The sequence below is a fragment of the Pteropus medius genome, unplaced genomic scaffold (genome assembly GCF_902729225.1).
Source record: "Pteropus medius unplaced genomic scaffold, Ma_sr-lr_union100, whole genome shotgun sequence".
Lineage (NCBI taxonomy): Eukaryota > Metazoa > Chordata > Mammalia > Chiroptera > Pteropodidae > Pteropus > Pteropus medius.
In genome coordinates, this window is record NW_024342647.1 from 911,926 (window position 1) to 922,419 (window position 10,494).

General features: G+C 49.5%; 1 protein-coding gene across 3 annotated transcripts in view; it reads right to left on the bottom strand.

Annotated features, from left to right (window-relative positions):
- Positions 1 to 4,246: 4,246 nt before the first annotated feature.
- The window catches only part of GSN (gelsolin), a 51,695-nt gene continuing 45,447 nt past the window's right edge, over positions 4,247 to 10,494 (bottom strand). For all 3 annotated transcript variants that reach the window (XM_039866725.1, XM_039866722.1, XM_039866721.1), the window contains 6 exons: positions 9,273 to 9,443; positions 8,474 to 8,648; positions 7,309 to 7,433; positions 7,022 to 7,099; positions 5,217 to 5,277; positions 4,247 to 4,618 (listed from right to left, as the gene is read on the bottom strand). In XM_039866725.1, the coding sequence (XP_039722659.1) occupies positions 4,449 to 4,618; positions 5,217 to 5,277; positions 7,022 to 7,099; positions 7,309 to 7,433; positions 8,474 to 8,648; positions 9,273 to 9,443 (780 nt within the window). In that variant the 3' untranslated portion in view covers positions 4,247 to 4,448. The remainder of the gene's footprint in view (positions 4,619 to 5,216; positions 5,278 to 7,021; positions 7,100 to 7,308; positions 7,434 to 8,473; positions 8,649 to 9,272; positions 9,444 to 10,494) is intronic.

A 10,494-nucleotide genomic window follows, 5' to 3' on the forward strand; every position in this document is an offset into this window, starting at 1 on the left:
ACCTTTGAAGAACTGTCTTGAATTAATGGCTACCATTAATGGCTACCATTTGTGGAGCATGTACTAAAATGGGGACAATAAAGTATCTTCATTAAGCTGTTTTGAGGATAAAATTATGTAATATATGTACAAGTATTTCAGCACAGATCCCCGCTCTGTGCTGAAATACTTGTACATATATTACATAATTTTATCCTCAAAACAGCTTAATGAAGATACTTTATTGTCCCCATTTTATAGATGAGGATACTAAGGCTCAAAGGTTAAAACTTACTCAAAGTGGTGTGGTTGGTAAGGAGCAGAGCTGGGATCAAACGCGGATCTGTCTAATACCAAAGACTCAAGGTGTCTAAATAGACCTGCGTGGGACATTGCCTGCCCCCACCGGCCCCAAATACACATGACCAGCAGCAGTCATTTCAGATGTAGATCTCGACTTTCCAGACTGTCAAAGTTCATCTGATTAGTGAAACTTTGCATTCATACCCAAGCAGGCCTTTAAACTTGAACTTTAATTTTAGGCCATCAGATCTAGGCCAAAGTTCAGTCCAAGTGAGGGAAGTAGATTGAGTCTTTGTAACCACAACATGTTCAGGCACACCGCCTGAATAGGAGGAAACCTGGGTTCTGTGGTCTTTCAGCTTACGTGGCCCTTTAAATGATCTCTGTGATCTTCACAGCACCCGGCCTTCCCAAGGTCACTCAGCTAGTAAATAGTGAACCGGTGGTTTTCAAACTTCTTTTTAGCAGTAAACCATCTGCACTTTTTTTTTTCAAAGGAAACTCTACACCAGTAAAAAGATTTAAAGTGTCTTTTATCAGGATAAATTCTTAAGTGTAGTTCCTCCTCTCTTTTCTGGGAAAACTTCTAGAAACAATCCTTTCTCTCTTCCTTTGAGCATTGCCATGCATGGGTGTGAGAGCCAGAAAGCCTATAGATATTCTGCTACCAAATACAGGACTGGCAGAGCCAAGAGAATCAACACGAAACTCAGACTCATTGGGTTTAGTCAACCACGACGGCCCCGTAATCCTGGCGCTATCATCTATGAGAGCACGCTTATATGCTTATGGTTTAATTTGGTTTGAGCTGGTTTTCCGTTGTTTATAGCCAAAAACATCCTACATGATCTACAGTTCAGTGGGTCTTTACCTCCATGGATATATACTAGGTCCTGCTATGGGCTAGACTCTTTAGTTTTACAAAAAAGAGAGGTTTTTTTGTTTTTTTGTTTTTTTACCATTTTTGAGCTCTTACTATGGGCCAAGCATGTACTAAGCATGATCTCCCTTAATTGTCATCTAAATTCTTCGCGTATAGGCACTGTTCTTATTCCCATTTTACAACTAAGGAAGCTACCAAGAATTAAGTAAGACCACACTGCTGAAAAGTGGTGGAGCGAGAATTTGAATCCAGGTCTGACCCCAAAGCCCAGCTTTTAACCACTATTATTATACCGCCTCCAGTTAGGTACTATTTTAACATAATATTATCATTTTGCAGGTGGGAAAATTGAGGCTCCTAGAAATTTTTCTGTTCTATATCCAGTGCCTTGCACACTGCCTGGCACAAAGTACACAATAAATATCTGTGCCCAAGACAGGACACAGGATCCAAGCGCAGGCCAAACTCTTTCCAAGAGACGCCTTTGGCACCTGTCATGGCATTTCACAATGACTTCTCCGTTGTATATGATGAAATCCAAGGTCTCTCAAAAATCGTTAGGAAGAGAAAATATGTAGTTGAAATGATATTGTTCCTGATTCATTATTTTGCCTTTGAGAGAAAAATATGAAATCCAGGCAACTCGGTGCCTCTGGCAACTTCCTATCTTGGAGCATTACAGAGCTTTCTTTGAGGCTCAGGTAGCAATAAAGCAAAAATAGCCAATAAACCTCCTTGAACGCCAATAAACGGAAAAAGAGAATGCATGGGCAGGTGCACTTACAATTTGACCTCCTGAAGGTTTCTGGGATGTGAGCTGGCTTTGTCTAGACTGGCAACCACCTGCCTCCAGTGAAGGCCCTGGCAGCTCCAGGTGGTCAATGCTGCTTCAGTTCCAGAACTTTGCACTTGTCAAATTGATTGCTTTGACCGTGGAAGCAACCCTGTAGGGATGGGCTAGGCAGGCAGGCAGGCAGGGGTTACAAGATCAAGTCCAAACCCCTCAGCATGGCATTCAAGGCCCTTCGTGAACGCTCATCTTCAAGGCCGAGCACTCCTCACCTGCTGCTCCAGCCACACCGGGCTGTCGTCTGTCTCTGAGTATGACATTTTCCTTCATAGCTCCCTGTTTTTGTATTTGCTACACGTGCTGCCTGAGATGACTTTCCGTGTTTCACCTGGAAAATTCCTTCTCTACTACCATCGTCACTTCTGCCGTGAATCAGATCTCTAGAGGTAGAGCCCCTGGGGAATCGATGCATTTAAAAAGCTCCCTGGGCAATTCTGATGATCAGCCAGCTTTGAAAACGAGATGTAAATACACACACACACACCCTCCCCTCACACTGGTTTCTGCCACTTCATAACTTGGGTGGGGACGGGGCGAGGACGGGGAGGTGGCATGGAACGAAAGGGGGAAAAGCATGGTGAGAAAAGACTGGAAAGATAGAGGTGAGAGAATGGGGTCTGCCCCCCAGCAATTCCTTGGACGGGTTTGGAACCCCCATGGGGAAAAGGTGCAGAGGTGCAAGTTCATGGGACTAAGAGGGACTTCGTGACAATCTGAGCATGAGCAGAGAGTCAGGGCCCAGGGGACCAAGTGGGGCCCAGAGCAAGTCCTCCCATACCACAAAGGCTGCACCTTTGGGAGCATCCAGGGCCACCTCCGGTGAAGGTAGCTGCAGCAGTGGAGATTTCTCCAAACAACCCTGGGGCAGCAGAAGGACTCCTGGGAAGCTAGGAAGTGAGGAAGTTCTAGGCAGATCTCACAGGGTGTGGCGGCCATGAGAACGCACACCGCTGACTTTCTTCCCCGAGGAATGTAAGTGACTAAGGGCCCCAGCTGCTGGCTTTGAATTCCATCCCCATCCAAGGTCACACCTCCTGATGACTGTAGTGGGGACAGGAGACACCACACTGGCTCCTGGGGGACACGCAACTCCTTTGCTGACTGATTTGACTTTGGCTTAACAACAACTTTGAATCGAACAGAGGTATCTGTGCACAACTGTTCACAGCGGCATTATTCACAAGGCGGAAAGGACCCAACTGTCCACTGATGGATCGGTGGAAAAAGGAAAGTTGGAATACAGGTTTCCCCTGCTATCCAAAAACAGAGGTGCCTGCGAAAACTTTCCTAAGTGGAAACGGCATAAAGCAGAGTGTCCTCTGCTTTCCAAAAGTTTGCTTTAGGCCACTCGCTTTTACGGCAGTGAGTTTTTGCTAACCAAAGGAAATCCGAAGAGTATTTCCGCTTTTACATAAAACTGTTACTGTACTAATGCAGGGCTTTCGTAAAAGCAAAGTGGCCTAACGCCTGCTTTTAGAAAGCAGGAGATACTCGTATACATTCAGTGGAATGTTACTCAGCCACGAAAAGGAGCAAAATTTTTATATATGCTATAACATGACGAATCTTAAAGACATTATGCCAAGTGAAATAAGCCAGACACAGAGGACAAATACTGTATGACTTCACTTATACGAGCCACCTAGAACAGGTGAATTCATAGAGATGGAAAATAGGATAAAGGTTGCCTGCGGCTGGGGGAACGGGGCAGGGGGAATTAGGAATTATTGTTTAATGAGCACAGCATTGATATCGGGGATTCTGAAAAAGGTTTGGGTATAGATAGTAAGGATGGCTATACAACATTGTAAATAAATTTAATGCTACTAAATTGTACACTTAAAAGTGATCGAAATGACTAGTATTATGTTACATATAGTTTACTACGATAAAAAAAAAAATGGGATCATATACCATTAAAAACCTTTTTTTTTTTTACTTCGGCTCAAGGACTGCCCAGAAGCTTCGCCGAACCTTCACTTGGGATCAGACTTGCATCTCGGTGTGATGGGTCCCCAGCCTCCCCCGGTTTGCTCCCAATTTCCTTTCACACGGGTAGTTCCCCTAGTGTAATCTACGTGCCTTTCATCTCATCTTGGCACCTGCTTCTCGAAGGCCCAGGATTAATACAGGAAAGAATCTCCTCCGTGGTTCAGTCACATGCGAAGCCCCTCCCTGGGTGGTCTCAGAAGAATCACCAGGATGGGACATACATACAGAGCCACGGCAGGTTAAACACTTCAAAAAGCTTTTATTGAATTTCATTTCCAAAAGCACAGATTTTGATAGGACCCTGCATTGCCGCAGGGCTGTTTTGGCTACTATAAAAAAACACACACTCACACCTCTGAGTGGCCCTGTGATAAGGTCTCTTTGAGGGATGGACAGTTCTAGAAGGCACTGACCAGTGAGAGGGGTAGGGCCCGCTCTTCCTCAGGCAGCCAGCTCAGCTATGGCTCTGTCCAAGGGGTCCACAGACCAGTAGCTGTCATCCCAGCCGAGGAACCAGCCCACAAAGGAAGGAGGCTCAGAGCCTTGCTTCACCACGGTGATGGGGGTCCGCCTATCGCGATTAGCTGGGTCTGTCTCGATGTACCGCTTAGCTGCAGACACACATGCAGAAGGAAACGCAGGAATCCTTAGTGACTACCTGACCAGGGGGAGGCAGCTGGGGACAGGAGCTGCCTAAGATGGTTTCTGGCCTTACTGTCCTAACGCCCAATCTCTGCACTGGACACCACTGTCCCCTAAAGGCAATGACCCCCACGTGACTCCTCCACCACCCTGCCCAGGAACACGGGAAGGCCACACGGTCACAGTTTCACTTCCTGCCTCACAGAGCTTATATAATTTTTCTCTCACTGTCTCCTTTTGTAAGATATTTGGGGTTCCCAGTTCCCAAATCAGATCCACTCAGCTACCGGGGACCTGCTTTCCAACATCCAGACCCTGGCAAGTTCAGTCCTTGGGCATCCTGGGAACAGGAAGCAGCTTCTATGTGTTCCTTCCTTTCCCTGGCATGACCCATGGCTTTCTGAAGGAACCAAGCTGTCCTTTCACCACCCCAGGCAGGGCCTAGGATGAGGACCGTCCATGGATGAGGAAGTCTCCACCCCACTGTCACAAACTCCCAGACTCATACGGGAAGCTGCTCCCACCCTGCTGCATGAAACAGACCCACGGGAAGACTTGATTCCTCACCAGAGGCCAAGGCTTCCGTCTTTTCCTCTTCTTGAGAATCCTTTCCGATCCAGACAAAGACCTGGAGGCGAGATGTAAAATAAAAAGAGCATGAGGAGTGCTGACCAAACTCACTGCTGGAGGAGGGGTTGGGGGGCCACAGGTGCTGGCCTGGACAAACCCTCGGTGACAGAGCCCACAGACAATGACCAGAAGGATTTGGAACAGTCATTGCAAACTAGTGACCTACAGATGTGCTTTTTCTGCCTACTCCCCACCCTAGGCTGGTCTGCAATGTCTTCTTACAGAAATTTAGTTGCTAGCTCATTCCATTAAATCTAGATTTCCGACTTCCCTTGAAAACGTGGAGGATCTGGCAGCCACGAGGCTTCACCCTCACGTGGATGAAGCTGAGCAGCAGCAGCGTCTTGGGATGGGAAGTTCCGGTTTGCCTCAGACCCCACCACGCCTTCACGTCTCTGCATCCCAGTCAGGTGCCATCGGGCACTGAGTTTGAGATCCCTCTCTAGAAGTTCGTGAACCATCCCGTTACATTTATTTGTTCAATAGGTGAGTGGCCCAACATTGTGCTCATGGGTTTATTCATCCAACAAATACGCATCGAGAGTCTGCAATGTTGCAAGTCTCTGTGTGTCTGGGCCAACACAGGCCTCAGGCTTAGAATTAAAACAACTCACCACTGTGACCACTATTTTGAGTCTTATTACGAGTTTTGTTATACCAGAAAACCTACTCAGCTGATGTTTATGTATCATCTATTTTGATATATATCTAAAATATTTTAAAGAGCACCTGTCGTTGATAAGACAGTATTAGACAATAAAATGCTATTCGATTGCTCTTATTTACAAATGTGTTCCCTACTACACTGATGTGTCCACGGCAAGTCCTGTGCCTATTCTGCTCATCATAAGATTCCCAGCGCTGCAGCACTTTGCCTGGAAAACACTTCGTATATGTTGGCTAAGAGAATGAATAAACAGATGAACAAACAGATTAATTAGCCAATGGAGTAATTAGTGATAGTAGCTGGATGCTTCAAATTGTAAATATCTTGGTGCTGATCTTCCAACTGGGGAATCCAAGAAGCAGCCCTGAGGGTAGACAGGAGTCTCATGTCTTCGTGGCTGCTACCTAGAACCCTGACAACTCAAGTCACATTGATAGCAAGGGTTACTGACTGCCACCCCCATGAGAATGTAAGCCCTGCGGGGCCAGGGAATGTCTCCTTTATTTACTGCTCTATCCCCAGCATCCAGAACAGTGTCTGCTTCAAAGCAGGTGCTCAGTTAATATTGGCTGAATGCATGAATGGCATTACCCCTGCCAAGTCCTACACAGTGAATGGTCTTCCCTGGGAGAAGAAGCAGAGAGTGCCAGAGCCCTCTAAAACAGATGGAGGTGCACATCGAAACCTCCAGGTGACTCTGGGCAGTTATGCCTGCATAGAATATGCCGTTATGTTCAACTTTCTTTACAAATAGATTTAAAGTTCACTTCCCCAAGGCCTGGGAGAGAATGCTGGTCATCTGATTTGCATTTATATGCTGTTTTGTAGTTTGCAAGGTGATTTTATCTACACCTCATCTTGTTGGACTATGCTAGGTACGTACCATTGCTCCCATTTTGCAGAAAAGGAAATAGAAGCTTAGAAAGGAAAAGTGGCTTATAGCATCTCACGGACTTTTCCAGCAACACCTGGCACGACCTCTTTTAAGTCCTTCTGTCAACCGCCTTAGAGCTGGAAGTCTAGGTCCTCCCACTCCCCCCAGCCCAGAGAGCTTTCCCGTGTGTCCTTCGCCCACCTGGTCCCAGGTGTCCAGGAGCATGACATCATCAGTGGCCAGGTCTTCCTGCATGAACTCGCCAGGGACCTCTTCGATCTGGGAAGGAACGGAAGAGGGTCATTTAAGCACCCCAGCCAGCCCTCCTCCCCCGCAGGGTAGGCCCCGTGAGGAAGTCGCAGAGCTGGCTCCAGGCTGCAGCAGGCTCCTCCCTCTGTGCCATGCCATCAGGTCTGTTGGTCACTGTCCCTGCGGCCACACGCCCCGCTCCTTGGAACACACCTCCCCAGGGGAAAGCAGGGACTCACCACAAAACGTCCGATCTTGTTGGAGCAGGCGAAGAGGCGAGGAGGGTGGGCATCTATCTTCTTGTCCTTCAGCCTTGGGGACGTGCGGTAGGCGGTCTTCCCACCCAGGGCCTCCCAGAAGCTGTCTGTAAGAGAAGGCCACACCAGTTGCCAACTGACACCAGAAGTGCCTCCCTAGCACTTCTCATCAGGCGCTGGGATGGACCCTGCCTTAGAGCGAACACCCTCCATCTTGAAATCCCAGGAGGCCAAAGAGGGAAGGGGCCTGAGAGATTTGAAGGTGATGAAACGGAGTCCAGAGAGGGCAGACTTGGCAGTCGACACACAGCCAGGACTACTTCTGCCTTGAGACCGACGACAACGCTGCAGGTTGGGGATAATTATCCTCACTCAACGAAGGAGGTGGATGGGGCTCAGAGAGGTTAAGCAACTCACTCAACAGCACACAGCTAGTGAATGGTAAAGCCAAGATGCAAATCTTGCCGGACTTCAATCCCTATATTCTTTCCACAACACCTGCTCTGTCTACAAGTGACTGTTTAAATTTTTAATTCATCAGAATTAAATACAATTAAAAATTTATTTCCTCATTCTCACTAATTCCCACCAGTCACATTTCAAGTGCTCATTAGCCACACATGACTAGTGGCAGATAAAGAACATGTCCACCGTCAGAAGGTTCCACCGGTGCTGTTCCAGACTGAGCTACTCCTCCCCAGGTCTATTGAGCAACAAGCAGGAGGGAATGGGCTTGAAAGTTACGAGCAGAAAGACTGTGGGCTGCCATAAGGAAAATGTGGAAATAAAGGAGGCCCATGGCCCTTCCGTGCACGGAAATTCTACAGATTAGGGGAGACCGCTGGCCCTGCGAGGCTGTTACTCTGCCTACTGTCTCTCAAGGCTTCCTAGCCAATGACCACCTCCTCCAGAAGCCTTCCCTGACTGCCGCAGCCCACGCCGAGCTCTCTTTTCTCTAACTCTTGGGGGCCTCCCTCTCACTCGTCATAGCCCTCGTTTTCATCCAATCTGCTTTTATTTAACACACACGAGGGGTCAAGCATCGAGGAGGGGTGAGGACAGAGCTCCGCAAGCAGAAGAAGGAGGGAAACCTAACAGCCATCGTCCCCAGAGAGCAATAGCAGGCCCTTCCGGCCGCCTCTCCTACCTGGCTCGCTGCCTTCTGCCACCTGCACGAATTTGGTCTGCAGCACCTTGAGCAGCTCCTGCGCCCCAGTCTTCTCCGCCTCGTTGGCTCCTGCACCCACCCACAGGTAGGCGGTCGAGGGCGTTTTCAGAACAAAGGCATCATTGGAGTTCAGTGCACTGGCCTTAGGGGTTACCTGGGAGGACAGGAAACCAGACAAGAAGCCCTCAGCCCCCTTCTCATTGCCCAGGAGACACCGCAGCAGGACCGGCGTAGGGTGGGGACTTGGAGGAGCACACTCCAAGCCAGCTGAGGGCACAGACTTTGGACACTGAGGGGCTCAGTTGACTTCCATGAGTCACTAATGAGTCACTAACCACCCTGTGGCTAGCCAAGGTGATTCTAGAACTCTGGGCTGTGTCAACAGAAGTTGAGTGCCCAGAATAAAGGAGGTGATGGTTCCATTCTTCTCTAGGCTGCTCAGACCATCCTATAAAAGTATGCTCAGCTCTGTACCTTCTACCATGACAGGGACAGTAGCCAACTGGAATATAATCAGGAACAGTGTTCAGATTGTGAAGAATGGACTGCCTGTGAGTAGTGGGTTGCCTGTTACGGAAGACGTACAAGGGGCATTTGAGCATCCTGAAGACAAGGGGAAGTCTAAGGCATACGATTCTGCTGCCAGGGCAGGAAGATACAAAAAGTTGCTTCCTAACCCCACACCCAATCCCACCTGTGCCCGGAGATCTGCCCATCAAGCCTGGGAAGCTTCAGGGAGGCCATGCCCTCCTGGGGTCCAGTGCCTGGTGTTAGTTACCTCAACGGCTCGAGTGGCTCCAGAGCTGCTGGCCCGGACCTGGAAGAGGCGGGTACTGGCGGGCGCCGTCTGCCCTCCCTCGCGGGAGGTGCCACCCTTATAGACGATCATGGGCTTCCCGTCAAATATGCTCATGAGGTGGGCAGGCTCCTTGCCTTGGACCACACGGCTCTGGCAGGGAGACAGGAGAGCAAGTCAGGGAAGTGGGGGCATAGGTCTTTCTGTGCGGCACCAGGCTCACCTCCCTCCCCGGCCAGCATGGCCCAGACCCACCCCAAACGAGGCCATCACGCTTGTGTCCATGCATGGTGTGGAGTGTGACCCTACAGCACCCAGGGCTGGGATGGGAAGGGGAGTTTCAGGAAGGTTGGAGATGCCACTACTGCCCGTGGTCCCCTGGGCACTGCCTCAGCCGCTCTCTCCTCCCAAGAGGACCTGCCTTGCTGACCCTGAGTCTAGTCCAAGAACCAAGAGAGCCCATGTTTGCAAATATTTCCTTAAATGGAAGCACAGGGATTGCTCGTGGACACGCTTCCAGGATGGTGACATCAGCTCCGGGCACGAAGGCCAGTGGAGTGGTGAGAACAGAGCTTTGCAGATCTGGAGAGACCCCTCCCACACAGCCAGTGCACCCAAGATGCAGGCTGCAGTCAGGGGCTTGGTGGTGGGAGGGACTGCAGCAAGGAGGTCCACGCCAAGATGGGTCACATCGGCTCTTGCCCATGTGCCCACCCAGGTCCTAGTCGTGGCCCGCGAGCTAAACGTAGAGGAAGTTGTCACGTGTGTGTTACTGTGGTCCCTCCCCAGCTCGACCCACCCCTGCTGGGTTGGAGCTCAGATATCAGCCCACCCCGAGGGGAAGACTTCGGGCACGTGCCTCAATCTCTCAGGTTCTTCCTCTGTAAAATGGGGTCAAGAATGCAACTCCCAAGGCTGTTGTCATGATCAAATGACCTAAGGCGGCAATCGTCCCACTCGGTGCCCGGCACCCAGAGGACACCGCTGTCACAAAGTACAGGGCCCAACTCTGGATCTGAATCTAGAGCCCCACCCACTCCAAAGGTAAGACAGAGCAAAGAGAATTGTCTTCTTCCCCTTCATCTTCCCAAACTGGCTCTGCTGCCCTCTAGGGCCTCACTCTAGCCAGGATGACCACTGAGAGCCATAAATCCCCTCACATCAGATTTATCCTTCAGCAATGTCCCCTGTTCTCAAGATCAAG